This window comes from Solea senegalensis, linkage group LG3, assembly GCF_019176455.1.
Source record: "Solea senegalensis isolate Sse05_10M linkage group LG3, IFAPA_SoseM_1, whole genome shotgun sequence".
Lineage (NCBI taxonomy): Eukaryota > Metazoa > Chordata > Actinopteri > Pleuronectiformes > Soleidae > Solea > Solea senegalensis.
This window is the reverse complement of record NC_058023.1, coordinates 9,490,000-9,508,721: the sequence shown is the minus strand read 5'-3', so window position 1 is coordinate 9,508,721 and position 18,722 is coordinate 9,490,000. Positions and strand designations below refer to the sequence as shown.

Here is an 18,722-nt window from a genome sequence, read left to right as displayed (position 1 = left end):
AGGCATTGCGCTTACCAGTGTTTAAACAATAAAATAAAAATAGAAATATATTTAATTTCTTAAATTGTTTCTTAAAATTGATTCAAGTTGCGTTAGAATTAATTTTTTTTAATCGATAGGCTTTTTAGTGATTGTGTTTAGTGTTTAAATAAAATGAATGTATCTAACAAGTGACTCTATTTACATTTAATAAAACAATGTGACTACATCATCGGCCAAGTCTACTGTACAGTGAAGAACGTCTCAATACTACTGTGTTTCTTTCATTATGTGTGTATCATACACCAGAACAGGTTTAGAAGTGTCTTTTTAAGATTTTTTAATTACTGTTTAAAAAACCCTGACCTGATTATCTAAGCATTTTTCTAATTCATCATGGATCACACTACTTGTTTTTAAATCACATTGTATTTGTTGTTTGTGATTGTATTGCTGTATTTTGCATTTTATTGTATCTTTGTTTGAATATGGCCGTTTGTTAAGCAATTAGTTTTCCAGTTTTGTATGAAAGGTACTATATAAATCAAGTTAATTAGATTTAGATTAAAAAGGCCAAGAGATGTAGCAGCACATTTAACTCGTTTAATGACAGAAACATATTGAGTTTGTCTCTCGCCTAAACCTGGCAACCCTGGTTGAGACGGCGTTTGAGGTCCGCCATTTTACCTGCAGCTTGGTCACAGGCGCTATTAAAAGCCTCGTCATTATCATCATCCTCATCATCAGATTGGATGCAGCTGCGCTTAAAAATGGCTGGTTCGCAAAAGGTAAATTAAACGGATTTTTTTGAGACAATAAATGTCTGTAATTTATATCAAATAACTTTTAACATGTGGAAGCAGAGCTCATGAATTAGTTACTTTGAATAAATCTCAGCAAAGTAACTTTGAGGTAGCAAAGGTCACTTGCTAACACTTCCAAGTCCCTACATTCAGCAGTGTTAATGCCCTCTCTTAATTTAAGAAAACTGAAGCTAACTTTTGAAAATGATGTTTATTAATGTCCTAACGGTTAAGGAGTAGTACAAATGTGAGTTTAAGCCACATGTTGTTGAGAGATTTAGGCTAATTTCTAGCCTAGTTGTGTCTCGTCTCTCCTTGAAGCACCTGCTATCCTGTCACATGGAAATGATTTATTGCATTTTCACTGAAATGTGCTTTGTCACGATCAGAAAGAGACGATGAAGTGTGTGAGCCATGAGCAGGCCTGCAAACTGCTTCACAACAAGTTTATTGTTGTACTGGGAGACTCGAGTAAGTTCATGCTTTTTTCCATATGTTTTGAACCAGGGCCGCAGCAATTAATCTATTAATATTGGAAACCTTTTGTTTCATCAGTTGCTCATCCTGAAAGCTTTTTATTTTGAAATATGTTTGTGTTGTTCCTCTATGATGGTGTACTGGGTTTAGATTTTTTTGAGAAATAATTTTCATAATTTTGTTGATCCTAACTAGAGAATTCACTGTCCTCGAAACTGCCAAGCTGGCTGTATGTAATGTAATATTTCTGATTGTGTATCAAAGTTTCAAATCTGCAAAATGTATATTGCAAATCGAACTGCAATATTTGTCAGAAAATCTCAGTTCTGTGTTTTCCCTACACTGTTCAGCCCTTCTGTGTACACACCTTGGGTAACACTGTCGGTTATTGTTCTGTTTCTTCTTCAGTTCAGCGGTCTGTATACAAAGACCTTGTTCTGCTGCTTCAGAGGGATAAATATTTGACAGTCCAGCAATTGAAGAGCAAGGCAAGGACTAACATTTACTATGTTTACATACTGATTTAAAGGATGAACTGCTTTCAAAGACATTTTAGTGTTGGGCAAAAGCATCTGCCAATTGAGTAACTATCATTCCTGTAAAGGTTTTAGTTTCGTATTATTGTAATCTGTAATTTTAAGGAGTTCAGTGTATCAATACTCATTCTCAAAAATTTTTTTCCATCAGGGTCAAATGAGCTTCGAGCAGGACTGTCTCATAGAGGGGGGATGTCTTGCTCAAATGCATAATGGGACACAGTACCGGGAGGTTAGACAGTTTAAGTCTGCCCACCACCTGGTCCGTTTTTATTTTGTGACCCGAATCTACTCCAGCTACATGAAAAGCCTCCTGGATGATTTCCGTCATGGTTTGAAACCAGATGTCGTCATTGTAAACTCCTGCGTGTGGGATGTATCAAGGTGGTTAGACTTGACTAAATATTAATTTGTATTAATGCTCTCTACCAAGCAATTTGATGTTAAAAATTACTTATTATTGTGTACAACATTCAAATCATAGTGAAACCCTGGTCAGACCTGGTATTAACATCCAGTGCCAAGTACTGGTCTGAATGTACGCTGACCATCCTGAATGCTTCTTCAAATTCAATCACCAAAAAAATTTGTCGTTGGTTTTGGGACTAAAGTGGCCACATTTCTGAGCATGCATCGTCAGGAGACGCAGTAGAGACTGCCTCCTCAGCTGACGTCCTTCATCACAGTTTCATGAGTACGTGTGTATCTGTGTTGGTTTACAGATACGACTCGCGTTGGATTAGCACCTATAAGGACAACCTAATCTCCTTTTTTGACCAGTTGAGTGAGATTCTGCCCGAGGAAACTTTGGTCATGTGGAGTCTCACCATGCCCTTGGCTGAGAAGATCAGAGGAGGTTTTCTTGTCCCTGAGGTATGATAAATCAAACAACTGTATTGTGAGGAGACATGAAATCTGGTTTTAGCCTGGGAATTCACATCAGATGAAGACAGTATTTTTATTTAGCCCCTACAATTTCGCTCACAATCCTTCAACCTACACTGTCTCAACAGTACTGCTCCTAATTAACTAAAAGAACAAGTGGGTAGACAAGCCCATTTATTTTAATTGTTACTGAGTTAATAGTTAAACATGAGTCATTATAGATTTGTAAATATGAGTGGCTTCAAATATGAAAAAAAATACACATACTCCCAAAGTGCTGTTTCTCCTTATTTCTCATTTTTACACCATTTGCTTCCCTGTGTTCATTAGCACAGGGTGTGACACACTTGTTTACAGTCAGGGTCGATTCCACTAGTTGATGGAGATAAAGATGGTGATAAAGCACAGCAGATGAGTGGACACCAGTGTGATTGACAGCTGGTGTTGTCCAATGGACCAAATTACTACTGGCTGCCTAGTCCCATTCTGACAGTATCATGACCCACACAATTTTGACAATGTCCAGTGTCCATTTGGTTTGAGATGTGGTGGGAACAAATTCTGATTATAGTGAGCATGAGGACCTGGACAGAGGTTTATTATTGTAAAATGGTAATTAAAATGCTTTTTAATAATTGTGGGCTGCTGTTTTCAGTCTATAACTATACTACTTGCTGTCACATCATGCAAATACAGTACGTTTTCAAGCAGAGCTTCAATTTGCCTGCAGGATTGTACTTTCTTCTCCCCCCCCTACACACCTCAGATTGAGCACAAGGCCCCCCACCTGCGATATGATGTTGTGGAAGCGAACTTCTTCAGCGCAACCCTGGCTGATGCATATGGATTAGACGTATTGGACTTTCACTTTCAGTTCCGCTCCTCTATGCACCATCGAATGAAGGATGGTGTCCATTGGAACGCTCTTGCCCACCGCAAGATAACCTCCCTGTTGTTACAGCATGCTGCACAGGCCTGGGGTGTCTGTATGCCCTGTCCAGTGACCACTGTAGGTGAGTAGGTGACTAGCCACACAGGAATATACACTCCCACTGCAGTAGAAGTATTTTACTACATCTGCCACATGTTAAAGTTTTTCTACTGGCTTGCCTCAGCACTGCACGGTAAAGTTGCGTTTACACTAGCATAGTACTTCGTACCTGGTATTTTATTTTAGTTCCTGCTCTGGCGAGATTCCAAGTGACCTGAGTAGGCACTGTGCGTGACATCGCCACACTTACCGCAGGTTCATGCAGCTGTGCAGTGATGACTGCCCATGTTGAGTAGGAACTACTTTTGTAGTGGAAAACCAACCTGTGAGCTGGGACCACAGTGGAAAAGGGCCATTAGGCAACATTTAGATTACCAGGCAGAATTAACTTGTGTCCGTTTTTGTTTTTTTTATGTGAGATTAAAATTGTCCATGTGGTCCTAGATCAGATGCATATCTGATATGTGGCCCTGTGACAATAATAACAATGGTCATTTAAGAATGCATTTTTTTGTGTATATGGCTGACCTGCACTGCAAGAGTGTGGCAAATTCAAAAAATAGACAATTTTTCCCAAGAGATAAATTTCACCCACAAATTTACATTGTTGGCTCTGTTTGGGAAAAAAGTCGAAGAAATTTCCTCAAATTTACTAAAAACATTGACTTGGACATTAGGTAAACTGACTTTGCAAATGTCACTGTGACCTGACACACAGGCAAAATTCATAGGCATTAAAAACATCGAAACAGGATTTGATGTACACTACATCATAACACGTAGGTGTTTGTATGCAACTGTTGGGCAACAATTCTTATTCAAATGTGTTATTTCGTCATTTGTACTGATTTATCAGTTAACATGAGTTTGTTTGTTGTAGAAAATACCGAGGTAACCGTTAAGCAGCCAGTCTGGAAGAATCCTTCCAACCATGCAGGTAAGATGTCAGGTGGTTATGATCGGTTTTAAAAAGAAGATGGGTCATGCTTCACAATAACCTGGAGACTCTCTGAACCCAGTAAACCGTGGAGTGTGTTTGGACATCCTTTATCCATCACAATGCACTGTAATTATCAGTAGTCAGACCAAATTTGGCAAATGGTATCAACGTCTGTCAGAATGGATGTTTAAAAATTAGTTAAGTTCTATATTTACTCACAAAACGATTTGATTCTCTTAAATGTCTGCTTTGTTTTACATCGTTTAATGCCTCGTTTTGGCACCAGTGGCCCCATGACCCTTGTGAATGAATAATGACTAATTTCCCCAATTTTGTTTCATGTCTGTAATTTCCAGACCCTAGTGTTTAAAGCACATAAAATCATTTCTGTATGGATAGATACAGACACCGCAGCAACATTTGGTGTATATGCATGTAGCCACTGCCATTTTGCTGCCTGATTTTGTAGAATATCTAATGCACCTGATTATTTGATTGGTGGTTAAAGCAGTTTGGGATTATCAATCTATATTGCTACATACAATTATATGAATGTAATGATGAAATGTATTTTTAAAAAAGCACAATGTGTTGAGCCTCAATTACATAGTTAAAGTTTGACCAATACAGTGCCAAAAAATGAATTGTATCTACTTGTGCAAAAGACAAAAACTTCAGACGAGTGTGCAGAAGTTGCCCTAGACATGAATACGCTTCTGGCTGTGGAGTATTTGCCTCCAACTAAAACAACTCTCCTCCCAACACTTGTTCATCCAGCATGGGTGAGGATTAAAGCTACTTAAAAAAAGGTAGCTCCTTGTTGTCTTTGAAAATAACTTCAAATACAGATACAGCCTCTAAGATGACAAAATATTCAAGCTGAGTAATATAGTGTGATTTTAGAGCAATGTGTGAATACACTGAAAACTCAGCGATCTAGTAATTCGTCTCTCAAACAACTTGAATAATTCAATATAGAAATGTGTTACATACGGATGATACGTTGTGCATAAGGGAAACTTTCTTCTCTGGTCACTTCATTCACATTTTGTTTTGGGTTTTTCCCCACTCCTACCACTCTTCTTCAAATCTCTCTTTCAGAGAGAAATCCATTGATGAGAAACTACAGCTGCAAGGAGATGTTCTACGATGATTCCCTCCATTTTTCACACTTCTTGAACCACCAGCAGAGACAGTGGCATGACACAGCTGGAACCTTCAGATCTGCCTGGCCACCACAGCCTTACTTTCCGGTGCACAGCCACAAAAATAATCATGGACACAATGGAAATGGTGCGTGTACAGAGAGAAGTATTTCATGCTTGTATTTATTTAGAGGTAAGGTATCTGTGGGTCCTCTGATCTATTCAATTGTCATTTCCTCTCCAGAGCCTATTGACATGGGTCTAAATATTTTTACAGGCTTCAACTACAGACCTTACCACCACCATCCTGAGCCTAACAATGAGCACCACCATCAGTATGTGATGAGGAGTCGACACCGCAGACGCCATGCTCCATACAGTCATCACAGACCCCATCAGTATGCTCACTACGATGGTTACTACTGAGGTGTTTTCACAATAATTGAGGCTTGTGAGAAGACTGTAGGTTGCAGGAGATAAGTAGTTGTTTAGATGTTTCCACACTGAGGTTCTTAAGCAAAATCTTCATACTGTCTAGTTCATGCCCCAACGTCCTGAGAAGTTCACACATGGGTAGACTTTCTTTTTTTCTTGTGTTCCTTGTTCCTTGTTTGAAAATTGCAATGTTGGTTCTTTGGCAAGAATGATTTTAGAAGTGTTCCCATTTGAAAGCATCTTAATTCTGCACTTAAATGTATATGGTGCTTTGTCCCTTTTTTTTAACTTGAGTTCAAATTCCTTTAATTGGGTTATTAAAAATCAGTTTAGTAATTTTTATAATCAATTTTCTGAGTGGTCTCATCCCAAACAAGGCACACAGTGCTAAGATTGTTTTCCTTAAGGTCTAAATTGGATGTTTGCTCAAATCAGTGTTTACAATATTTAGAATTCTAACAGTTAGTAGCAGGTTAAAGTCTTTTTGACATCATGAGACTGAATCTGCATGTAGTTATCTAATGTACAATATAGATGCAGAAGTGGTTGTGAACCTTATTACATGATTCACCATTTGTACAACCAAGCCTGGCATGAACCCTTGTTAGACTAAATGTTAGAATGGTTTCTTAATGTCAATATCACATTAAAGCAACACAGACACATTATTGGGTTTCTTGTTTTTAAATTGCTTTATTGTCTGAATTGCTACGAATACATTACTACACCAAGCTCCGGCTCTTGGTGTGACATCTTTTAATTACTACAAATACAAAACATACAAAGAAGAAACTAAAGAGGTGCAAGTACAGTATAAATGACTACATAGTTTTCCATTTCCACAAATAGTTGGCAAAACTGGTGTATACAAAAGTCAAATCCACTTTGGAGTCATCCAAATTAAACACCAGTAGGTTTTACATACTTAGTTTTATTAGTGCTGTGTTAACTTTGGAAATGTAGGATACAGTTTCCTGAGAGAAGTGAAGTGAAAAGCAAAGAGGAAAATTACAGAAAGTTGTTGAATGGAAGCTGGAATGAAAAAAACAAGTTTTTCTTGATGTGGCATCAGTCTTGGCTGAAGATCCATGGTGTGTCCTTATGCCATAAGGAGGGAGTGCACTTGCTGCAGCTGCTGCTGTGATAGGACGAGACGGTGGACCTGTTCCTGTCCACGTGCACATGGAACTGAAACACGACCTACAAACACTGTTTTTCCTTGCTTCTCTTGCTTAGCCTGAGAAACAACACAGGTGTGCATGATGAAATTTTACATTTTTACATTTACTTGCATGGTGTAAGCAGGCATTGTATGCTTTTACCTTAACAAAGGAGGAGACTGGGAAGGTGGCAAAGTCAGAGGAAGCCTTTGCTCCAGGCTGATATGAAACTACATGTTCAGCTACTTCTCCCTGAAACAGAAGTTTGCATTTTGGTTTTAGTCTTGTTAATAGCTTGTGGACAAGGACAAGACATTTGAGTCTGAAACTGTCACCTTGAGTTTGTCCAGAGCATCACTGAGGTTCTGCAGCCGAGCTGTCTGCTCCAGCATCTGGGCACTGGCACTAACTGGAAGACACAGGAGAGGGAATGAAGCCAAACTGCAGCAAACACCCAGGAGAAAACTGACAAAGCTAGCTGCTTTTAAAGACTAACTTATGTGTTTAAAGAAGTTTAAACACACCTGCTGTTTTCCCAGTGATGTCCACCACCTTAAACTCTGCACTGAGCTTTAGCAGTGTCGCCAGCAGTTGGTCAGTTCTACGATAGATGCCAGTGTTCAGACCCTCTGGAGGCATAGAACTTTCTTTGGACACTTGTGGCAGTTTGGAGGGGCAGAGTGGAGGCAGAGAGGCCAGCTGGGCTCTCATCTTCTCTGCCTGCAATTTAATGAACTCCTGGTCAATATTACTACGGTTGACAAAGGTGGCAACTGACAAAGATAAAGTCAAACCAGTGTACCTTGAGTCTGTTGTTTTCATTCTTGAGGCATTTAATGCCCAGTCTCTGAACCTCAACCTGCTGTCTGAGGAGAGGAGAGTCCACCACTTCCATTGGCCCGGTTATGGATGGAGGAACACCTGCCGGATGGAGGAAGAGCAGATGACTGTACTTAAATATTGACATTGCACTTTTCTCTTGACTAGTGTGTGGGATTTTGTTTTGTGTTAACTAAATCAGCTTGGTGTCTGGTAAGAATAACACATTTGCAGTAACACGTCATTGTGTCGTGATTGGAACTGCTTCTCAGTGGGTTTAATTATATCAAACCAAATAAAACAATTTGATCTGTGTGCAACACAAACCTAACTACAGAATAATTTACCTCCTACACCCTGAACAAGTGAGGCAATTCCAGAGGCAGGTGACCCTCTCAGGCCTTCGATGGTCATCTTTGATTGGTTCGTGATGCGTTGTTTCAGCTCTGCCTTCTCTGCCTCCAGCTGGTCGATATCAGCCTGCAGGGCATCCATTGTTTCCTCAAATTCCCTGAAGTGAGGAGGAAAATACTGTTTAAAGTTCGAGTAAAGAACCTCCGGCATTTATTACGTTTGTTTCATGTGGTTCTTACTTTTCTTTTTTCTTCAACAGGGCGAGATTCTCGTTGAGTTTGGTCTGAATCTTCTCCACTCTTTCATCTGCATCTTTGGTGGAGGTGTCCAGCTTCTTCTCCAGCAGACTCAGACGAACGTTGGCTTCACTCAGCTCCTCACCCTGGAGGACAGAAGATTATAATTCTCTCACTGGTAAACATATTTACATAACAGGGTTTCTCAGAGGAAATGGGTGTCCTTTTTTATTTATGGTTACCTTGATCTTGAGAGACTTCTTGAGCTCCTTAATTACAGTCTCTCTGTCTTCTAGTTTAACTCCTAGACCCTCAGCATCCGTCATCTCGGCCCTGACGGTGGCTGCTCTCATCTCAACAGGGGTGGTCTGGACATGAGCAAATGTGATAAGGTGAGAACTTCAATATAAAAAGACACAGGATTGAAGTGTATGTATAGTGTGATGGAAATACCTTGGACTGAGGTTTGTCACCATCATACTCTCCTTCTTGCATGGCAGTAGCCATCTTGTTCATGGTAGCTATAACAGAACTGCAGGACTGACGCAGACATTCTGGGTCACTCTGCCCATGGGAGCCATAAACCTTTGATAGAGAGAATAAGTCAGTTGAAGAAAAAAAAACAAACCTCAAAACCCAGCCGCAACCAAGCACCAGCTTTCCGTCTAGCACTTCACCGTCTGCCAAAGCAACATGTTTGTATTACAACTGCTACTAAACTGCAACTAGGGATCATATATCAACACTGAGCAGAGTAACACTGGACGCTTTATTATTACACAGTACCTGCTCCACAGCCTTGAAGGTGATATCATCCATTTTGAGAGCATTGAGACCTTCCTGTTCTGGCAGCGGAGCAGCCATCTGAGCCCCAGCTGCTGCCACTTCCTGCAGCACGGCCACCACACGGGTCAGCTGGCGTCTGCTCTCTGTCAGCGTCTCTGACACCTGCCAGGTGGGATAAGACATGGCAGTCAAATGTCAGTCAAGCATCAGTGATGCTTATTGACTTTTTTTGTTTTTTCTCCCCTTACATACCTCTGGTCCATAATTGAGAGCAGCAGGAACTCCAACCACATCTGTTCCAGGCATGCGACGGCGTATCTTCTTGCAGAACTGTCTGATGTCAGAGCAGGAAGTGTCCAGGTCCTTCAGAAGCACGGCAAGGTTGGAGCTCTCCTGACCCGCCGCCAGGAAAGCCCGCAGACGAGCAACTTCCACTCCCATACAGTCCAGGGCGCTCTGGGTAAACTGGAGGTGAGAGTACAATTAGGAAACCCTACTGTGCTAGTTCAGTTTTTTCTTTTCTTTTTAGAAAAAAGGTTTTACTACAAAAGAAGCTTTAAATACTTTGATATGATCAGCCAGCTGCACTGTGCAGTCCTCAGTATGATCTGCCAGATGGACACTGTACAGTTGCTGGAAACAAAACCATGTTACAAATTAGATGTATAATTATAACTTAAATATTTATTGAATAGTCTTTGATATTATGTCAAAATACTTTGTATGCTGGCAAAAATGTAAAACCACGAGTTAATGATCATACCTGATAGTACTTGATAGCTTTAGTCAGGGGCTCCACCTGAACAGTCTCATCCAGCTGGTCTTTATACAGCAGATCAATGAAATAATCCAGGGAGCGCTCATGGAAGGTCATTTCAGAGTAAAGTGTACCCATGCGCTTAAAAACCTCTACACTGCAGGTATTTAGAGCCCTAGAACCAAGGTGGGAGACAGGGAGAAGAAAATTATTACATTTTGTTGATGAATTTAGTTTATCACAGTAAATATTAAAATAAATAAAAAATTACTCATAATTGATGAGACTGCAGAACTTACTGTTCATATTTGTGCAGCGTAGCCTGCAGCAAATTGAGGGAGTACACCAGTCCTGCAGCAAAACTGCGCTGTTCTCCTGGAGGACCTCTCAACGCTGTCCCCTGCACCAGGTTCCCATTCAAGTCAAACTTCTCTTGGGCTTGTTTACTGATGAGATCAGCCTGTCAGGTTCAAGGATACAAACAACTTCAATAACAATTATATAGATGGACAGAATATAACAAGATAAATAAGTCTCATCCAGGATCATACCTTGCAGATGAGCCTGGGGATGAGAAGAAGAACCAGAATGCAGTCATGATCTCCACCATGACGGAGAAAGGAGTCTGGCATGAAGGAGGTGAGGAGGGAAACCTGTCTGCTGGACTGAACCACTTCCATTTTCCTCAGCTCCATCTCAATGGCCTGGAAACACAAATGTGTAGTTTTTGTAATTAAGAGACTGATCGACAATGCGCACACTAGTCTCTACATCAGTCTTAATGAAGCCCTCCTACCTTGGCGTAGGCCTTGGTCTCTGCAAATTTGATCTTAAAGTCAAATAGTTCTGCAGGTGGTTGCTGAACTTGTTCAGCATTGGCATTCTGCTGACTGATCAGCTCCCTATTAGCATCCTATGTACAGGAATGAAAATATAGCTTTAGAGCATACACTTGCACAAAATGAAGGGCATCTATGTCCACATGAAGCTCACTTCCTGTGAGTGTTTTGTCATCTTCTCACTCACCTGCAGCCCGGTGGTGAGCTCTCTGTATTTGTTGATCGTCTGCTGGTAATCAGCAACAGTCTCTTGAGCAGCCTCAACTCTCTTCTCAGCCTCCCTGACCTTTGCACTGCTCATGTCCACCTGTTCTCTCAACTCCATTTCAGTCTCCCTGGCGTTCTCCTGCAGCTCATCGTTCATCTCATTGATCGCCTCCTATTGGTGGAGAAAAAAAAACAGGCTTTCTTTAAATGACTAAGAAGTAAACAAGTAAATTTGCTTAAAAAGTTGAATTTTCAATCTGGATTTTCTTTTAATGTGAATACTAGCACGTTGAGAGAACAGTGAACTGAAATGTCACTTGTATTTACAATGCAGTGCCACTGACCAAATCTGTGACTGTTTCTCTCAGCTCTCTGACTTTCTCTTCCAAGTCAAGGTTCCTCTCTGTCAGCGTCTCCACCATCTCCTCTGAACCCAGAGCAGCATCCACCTGATAACAGTGCACATACAGACATGGGTACACAAAGGTGGATACTAAGAGGACAACACTGATAGAAGCACAATGGAGGGAAGGTCTTCTCAACAAACCTGCTCTTTCAGTTCATCAATAGTGGCCTCTGCCTGCTTGACTTCATCCTGCAGTTTTTCCTTCTGAGTCCTGAGAGTCTCCAGCTCTGTGTTCTTCTTCTCCATCTGCTTCTGTAGCTTCACATGTTCCTGTTTCTCTGAAGCAGACAGGTCCCGCATCCTAAAGAGGACATAATGTTTTTTAATTGGGTGCAGCCCTAACTGATTTAAAAGAGATCATATTAGTTCCATGTGAACTGCCATGATTTCTGTACAGACTTTTTACAATTATAGCAAACTGGTGAGACTGAATACTAAGAGTTTATGTCAACCATCACCAAAATGTATTACTCGAGAAAAATGAGACAAACCTGACTAGTGCCTCCTTCAGTCTACTGTTCTGCTCCTCCAGCTGTTTGACATGGTAGCTTGAGGCAGCTCCATCTGAGCCTAGAAGAAAAAAAAATGAAAAGCAGCATACTGAGAAAAAGTTGTAAAAGTAATAGAGGGAAATGTCAATGTGGGAGGGACACAAAAATGCCTTTTTGATTGAATACAGTTCAAACCTTTCTCTGAAATCTCATGTCTAAGGATCTCCAGGTCCATAGAAAGCTCCTCCACTTTCTCTTTCAGTGTTTCCACCTCGACTTGCAACGACTCTGCTCGCTCCTCAGCCATCTCTTTGTCCAGTGTTGCCATCTCAATTGCATCTGCTGTGTCCGACATTTCTTCCATGTAGCGGTCCTTGGCCTCCTGTGCTTCACGGGCTTCCTGAAGTTGAAAGTTTAAAAGAAGCATATGAATCTGATGACAGTGGACCTGCATTGACTTAATTTAATACTGATCACAACATACTGCAAACGCAGTACCTTCTTGGCTTCTTTCAGTTGTTTCTGCAGCTCAGTCTGCTGTTCCTGCATTTTGTTCTTCCATTCCTGAAGCTGCTCCAGCTGAATTTTGTGTTTTTCAAGCTCCTTTAGTTTGGCTTTGTCCTCTGTCCGCTTCATCTTCAGTGTCTCCAATTTCTCCTCCAGGTCTTTGACCTGAGCTCGCAGTGATTCCTCCTCCTGAATGGAAACACGGAAGAGCAGAGGGGAACAGCGGGGTGGTCAAAGTTCAAATGTGCTGCCTTGAAGTTTGAAGTTTAAAAGGGCTCCATTCATTTCCCAAGAATTTGTTTTTGGAAGTAGTAAAAAATTCACGAAAACAGATATCAAGTGCCATCACCAACAACTCAGGACAAGATGTCAAATGCAAAATTTACTGTCCCAAATTACTTGCATATATTATTCCCTCATTAAAATAAATTAGGAGTTAAACGTCTTAACAAGAAATTGATGCACAATGGTGGAATTGAATATTTAATTTAGTGTATCCTTAGGTTAAACCAACCATGCAGCATCATCACCATATAATTAACTGTGAAGAGATTAAAAAAAAAAAAAGATATCGTAAATTATTGAGAAGGTTCGCCAAGGATCCTTTTGCACACTGCTGTGAGTTTGTTAGTAAACTCATGCCTGGTATCACCAGCATGCATGAAGTCACTCTACCTGTTTGGAAATGGCAGGTTCCTCCTGGTTAAACAATGAAAACATAGATGAAATGGGACAAGCTCATTATATGATCAATATAATGAGCATCCTGGCAATACTAAAAGTAATCTTTAAAAGAGCACTTATGACGTTTTTTATAACGTAATATTTAAAATACCCTTTCAAATATGAAACTTTTGATTTTCGGATACCATTATTCCAGTTGTGCTGGCATTAAAATGACCTCTTATCGATAGTGACCTACCTTACTGGGAGTAGCTGGGACTGTGGCTGCCACAGATGACCCACTGGGCTGCGGCATGATGGGAGCTCCCAGTGCACCCTGGTGGGAGGACAGGCTCACCTCACTGACATCAGACAGAGAGGACGACAGGCTCTCTCGAGATGCCTATTGACAAACGATGGTAAGAGTCAGACACGAGTTACAATTGACAGATATAAGAAGAGAAGAAGGAAAAGAGTGGGAGGAGCGAGTTAAATCAATGCAATCTTACAAATTCTTGAGACATCACTTAAAGGGGGTTAAGGACGTTAATGTTAAGTCACATTTGAGTTTACATTAGAGCCTCTACAACATTAACCACCACACAACTGTAACCCACAGGAATTGGTCTCCAAGAAAGTCAGAAAGACAAAAGCAAGAGTTTGCAGAACTGGTGCTGCCCTATACAGTATTTGTGCAAGGACGAACAAAAGAGTCACCCATTTTCAGTGATCAAACATTTCACCACTCCCTGTACTCAAAGTACTCAAATATAACGGAGTGTACCGTCATTGGCAGGCTGTAGCGGCCGGAGGGACGCACCAAGAGGGAGGGGAGGGAGGTGGCAGGTGCAAGGCGTGGTGTGTTCCACTGCCAGTGTGATCATCAAGACTGTGTTAGGACTCAAATTACAAACCTGGGGCACTGTTTACTTGAACATTACTGATTCATAACTGAAATGTTACTACTGAGTGACAGTCTTCTATAAAGTACATACTAATCATTGTAGATAAAAGTGCATGAAGCATTCAAGACATTTAAAAGTGTGTCATTGACTCCCTCAATAGTTGGAAACATAAATAAATTCTGAATGAACAACTGTTTTTAAATGATTCTCTTTTGATCCCATTAGATCCCTGTCCACTGCAGGTAAGCTCACCTTGGCAGAGCGGCGGGTAGAAGACTGGAGGAGAGGAGGAGGTAAGTTGCAGAGAGAGGGATGAACACAGACACGCACACAGATAAACACACACACGCATCCAGTGATGACGTGAGATAGGAGATAAGCAGCACAAAAGAAGCAAACCCACTGTTAGTTTATATCCATTTAGCATAGGTTTGATAGCTGCATGCACCATTTCATATACATTTTTAAAGTTATTCTTAATGACCAGAGACGCAGGAGCAAAGCGTGGGTTCATGCAACAATGTCAAAACCAAGGCTAAATGTCAGTGAATTGTGAGTGAAATGACAAAGACACCATTATAATGACCTTAAAACTGTCTCAGCATTGGTGTCCTAATGTTAACGGAGGATTGATTTCACCCAAATAAAAAAGTGAAAATGTAAGCGAAAGATCATATCATTTACAAAATGGAAAAAACGGAAGTGACGTGCAACATGTGAAAGGGTCATTTAAAAGCAAAGGGATGAGTTGACACATTAGTATGATTAGCAACAACCAAAGCAAAACAATCTTTTTTAATTTAAATGTGTCTACCTTCTTAATAGTCAATGGGGTCTGCAAAAAATTATTCAGAAACAAACAGAGACATCAAACCAAACAATGAGAACTAAACCATAAATTATTTCTAGTTCTGTAAAAAGAAAAATACATTTATTTGAATTAAAGACACAAAGTATATCGTGTCATAAACACACTGCACACATACTTCAGTGTTTATTGTGTGAGCTTCAAGTATTCCAAAAGGAATCCAACCATCATTAAGTGGACACAATGCAAAATTATTACACTGTGAAATTAAACAAAGCCGGATGCAAGTGTTGGTTGTTACCTGCTTGGAAGTTTTAGGAGTCTCTGGAATGTCTGGGGGGGAAACAAATTAAGTATCTGTATTATTATTTATGGTTACTATTATTTACTTTGAGTTGCTACTTTCTGCTGTGGTCTAGACTCACCTCTTAGTCTGAGTGTCTTGGCAGCGCCAGACTCAGGAATATCTGGTGAGGTGGCACTTGAGCCTTCTTCCACCACTTGAATCTGTACACACAGGAGTGTGAAAATAGTTATACAAAAAGTGGAGGCAGAGACAAGAACATGCTCCTTTGAAAATACTGAATAAAAATAGATTCTCAAAAATATAGTATGAAACTGCTGTGCCTTCCTCACTGGCATTAAAGACAAATAAACATGTTGATAGTACTAATAATTTTAAATAAATATTTATAGATCTTATATCTTTTTGAATGAAAGTGAATAAATCAAGACCATAATTAACAGTGCTCATTTTCTCCACAACATTAAGAGTGGCATTATGAGTGGCAAATTGCAACATTGTTTAAACAGAGCAAAAATCTCATAGTGTATAGTATTTTTTTGCCATTCTTAATTCTAAATTCATCTACATTGTTTGTTTTATAATAAATACTTAACATGTCTTTTTTCATTTAAACATATATATGTAGGACTTACCTGTGATTGTCTGACAAATATCCCATGATTTTCCTGACAGTTGAAGTAGCGTTTTCCCTGCACGGTGCCATCATTTTTGCCTTTAGGTTCATCTAGTATGACACCCACCCATTTCCCAGAGGCAAAGAGTGTGGCTCCAATGTAGGCAACAGTGCCACGCTGACCCTTCCCCGTCACCTCTACTATAGAACCAATCTGCAAGAGTGAAGGATACAAGACCTGTGAGTCATTATATGCTCATGGGTGATAACAGATGTACTTTATTCATTTAAATTATATTCCCTGTATTGAAAGGTGACCTACTTTTGGAGGTTTACCACTCTCCACTGTTCCTGCACTGCTCATTTTGCTGATCAGTGGGCTGGTCAGCTGAAGAGTGAGGATAAAGTAGAAGAAGTTTAGTTATCACTGAGAACAATGCATGGTGGAGGACGGGGAGAGACAAAGATAAAGTCATAAAATATCAAATACCTAATCGTTTATGGTTTTATATCTTAATTAATCTTGCAAAATTACCAAACAGCATTGTTTTATGTGAATACCACAATACCCATCCCATCTCAAGTTATAAAGGGCACTTTCAACAACATTCAGTAAGATTCCTTAGGCCACATAGCACAAAAACACATTCATTCGCTCAGTCATATGTCCTGGACCACTACTGATATTCTGATAAACAAGCCATATCTCTGCCTGGTTCACACAAAGATGCTCATTCAGGACAAACAAAGACTGCAGCAGAATCAAATCCTTTATTGGAACAGGAGGGACATGTGAATTCATGCTGGCTCAGAGTTTCAAACTACAAGACAGAAAACTGGACAGAACAGGTTTATCACAGCTCTTATTATGGAAGATGTCACATAGGAGTGTGTTAGTTTTAGAGAAGCAGAGATAGTTTAGAAGAATCCTACTTTAGAATAAATACAATTTGATTAATGTGAGTGACATCTTGGCTAAGCGCATTTACTTTCAATACAGGATAATTGAGGCTAATCATAACTGTGTTATTACAGGGTTTTTTCCTCATGGAGCTGCAAAATGCAACAAGGTCAACTCAACATCCACTTCATGGTGAGTGTAACAAAACCCTACCCTTTACATTTTATCCATAGAAATTAAATATTAGTTAGTTATTTAGTTAATGTTAATAAGTTACTCACCCTGGGGGTATAAGAATGTCGCCTGCTCAAAGCCATAATTAAAAGACAGAACTCCAGTGCTATTTTTCATCCACTTTTACAGCTAAGCAAAATACAGGAGTATGATTTTGGGGAGGGATCCTAGTGGTTTATCATCATCATCATCAACGTCACAGCTGACAAGAAGTGAAAGGGGAGGGAGGGGTAATCTAGTTGATGCCTCTCCCATAATACCTACAGATGGATGTTAGTTCCACAGATAACAATAAAGACACTTCTAATAACGTACTAGAGGGGCTGCAAGTAAAAATGACAGTCAAGAACAGATTAACTAATAATTACTAATATCCTTAAGTTATAATCCACTGCTAGCTATGTTTATACAGCTTGCTGTGTTTTAAATGATATTTAATAAATTAAATTGAATTATATTAATACAGAATCATAATCATACGGTGGCTTGCGTTGGCCAATGTTTCCTTCCCTACACTGATACTAGAAGACCAGGAACTAATAAATATATTGGTATATTTTGGTCATGGAAGAAGAAAAGACATACATGTTCAAAATATACCACTAGTTCACAGCAGCTTCATGGCAAAAGAATGTGAACAAAACGAGTAAATGGTGAGAAACATCACATATAAAATGGCACTGTAACTGAGATATAGCGACCATCGAAACACGAAATAAATTCGGCTTGGGCTTTGCTTTACTTTACCTTGTATATTAAGATTAACATCAGCATTTAGTCAACCGCAAATTAACATTGTGGTTGGAATTAACGCTAAAAACTGGCCAACTGGGCTTAGACTGTTAGCAAGAAAGCTAAAGTAAGGTGGAATCGTATCGTGAAAAGCTAACAAAACAGCAGCAGTTTGTTATTTAGCTTACCTGGCATATACAGAGACTATTGTCTTTAAGTACAAATCCCTGAGGTGTTCATGTAGACAAACACTAATTTTCTGTTGTTATTTTTGGGCTACCTAGCTTCACTGGCTTATTCCGTTTTTGACAAGTCACTTCCGGTGAGCTGACAAACCAAATGTAAGAGGAAAAAAACGTTTGCGCCCCTAGTGGCTGCTTAGGGTTAGAGCGTGGGTTCATGCAAACACCTAGAGTGTTTACCAAACCTTTACGTGGGGACCCACATTTTTACAGATGACACAATTTTGCCTCACTATTGTTACAGCTTTGATGGATGTAGTGCAATAACCTGACGATGACAAATATATTGTATAAATTATACATGTAATAATATTCAGCTAAAAACAGAATGTTAGTCTCTAAGCAGTCCAGTATTTGCTTGTTTCGTGTGCTGAAAATTCAAATGTGAAATCAGTATTATCGCAGATTTCTTAACAACTATTTGTCTAGTCACTTATTGCTTTTAAAATATTATTAGAGGAAAACATACATTTAACTTATATGATTCACTGATTAATTAGTGACTGAGTTTGCAACATGTGAACTTGTTTATAACAGACAGTCCTACATATAAAAATGACAAAA

The 18,722-nt window shown here is 39.7% G+C and overlaps 2 protein-coding genes across 8 annotated transcripts; one reads left to right on the top strand and one right to left on the bottom strand.

Annotated features, from left to right (window-relative positions):
* The first annotated feature begins 479 nt into the window (after window positions 1-479).
* On the top strand, window positions 480-6,859 carry fam113 (family with sequence similarity 113). Of its 2 annotated transcripts, none has more exons than XM_044022681.1 (9): window positions 480-767; window positions 1,172-1,253; window positions 1,668-1,747; window positions 1,947-2,179; window positions 2,518-2,668; window positions 3,447-3,693; window positions 4,552-4,608; window positions 5,713-5,904; window positions 6,034-6,859. In XM_044022681.1, the coding sequence occupies exons 1-9, from the start codon at window positions 732-734 to the stop codon at window positions 6,180-6,182; spliced, it is 1,227 nt and encodes a 408-aa protein (XP_043878616.1). In that variant the 5' UTR covers window positions 480-731; the 3' UTR covers window positions 6,183-6,859. The 2 variants fall into 2 exon arrangements, with proteins under 2 accessions (XP_043878616.1, XP_043878615.1); XM_044022680.1 differs by having other exon boundaries at window positions 3,411-3,693.
* On the bottom strand, window positions 6,860-18,242 carry dctn1a (dynactin 1a). 6 transcript variants are annotated; one of them, XM_044022672.1, is made up of 31 exons: window positions 18,105-18,242; window positions 16,372-16,437; window positions 16,069-16,263; window positions 15,555-15,636; window positions 15,431-15,462; window positions 15,136-15,156; window positions 14,574-14,597; window positions 13,676-13,819; window positions 13,429-13,452; window positions 12,745-12,942; window positions 12,442-12,646; window positions 12,247-12,325; window positions 11,897-12,056; window positions 11,694-11,798; window positions 11,330-11,521; window positions 11,100-11,216; window positions 10,855-11,007; window positions 10,603-10,763; window positions 10,310-10,478; window positions 10,111-10,179; window positions 9,799-10,011; window positions 9,547-9,708; window positions 9,214-9,345; window positions 9,003-9,128; window positions 8,764-8,906; window positions 8,518-8,681; window positions 8,154-8,272; window positions 7,876-8,071; window positions 7,687-7,760; window positions 7,514-7,603; window positions 6,860-7,428 (listed from the first exon to the last, which is right to left on the bottom strand). In XM_044022672.1, the coding sequence occupies exons 2-31, from the start codon at window positions 16,411-16,413 to the stop codon at window positions 7,291-7,293; spliced, it is 3,729 nt and encodes a 1,242-aa protein (XP_043878607.1). In that variant the 5' UTR covers window positions 16,414-16,437; window positions 18,105-18,242; the 3' UTR covers window positions 6,860-7,290. The 6 variants fall into 6 exon arrangements, with proteins under 6 accessions (XP_043878607.1, XP_043878612.1, XP_043878609.1 ...); XM_044022677.1 differs by lacking the exon at window positions 14,574-14,597 and adding an exon at window positions 14,201-14,284; XM_044022674.1 differs by lacking the exon at window positions 13,429-13,452.
* Window positions 18,243-18,722: the final 480 nt, after the last annotated feature.

Coding starts and splice junctions, on each gene's coding strand:
- fam113 (XM_044022680.1), top strand. CDS start 732: ATGCAGCTGCGCTTAAAAATGGCTGGTTCGCAAAAG. Junction 1,748..1,946: donor TCCAGCAATTGAAGAGCAAG/GCAAGGACTAAC, acceptor TTTTTCCATCAG/GGTCAAATGAGCTTCGAGCA. Junction 5,905..6,033: donor TCATGGACACAATGGAAATG/GTGCGTGTACAG, acceptor ATATTTTTACAG/GCTTCAACTACAGACCTTAC.
- dctn1a (XM_044022677.1), bottom strand. CDS start 16,413: ATGAGCAGTGCAGGAACAGTGGAGAGTGGTAAACCTCCAAAA. Junction 12,057..12,246: donor CTGAAGGAGGCACTAGTCAG/GTTTGTCTCATT, acceptor TGTCCTCTTTAG/GATGCGGGACCTGTCTGCTT. Junction 11,008..11,099: donor AGACCAAGGCCTACGCCAAG/GTAGGAGGGCTT, acceptor TTGTGTTTCCAG/GCCATTGAGATGGAGCTGAG.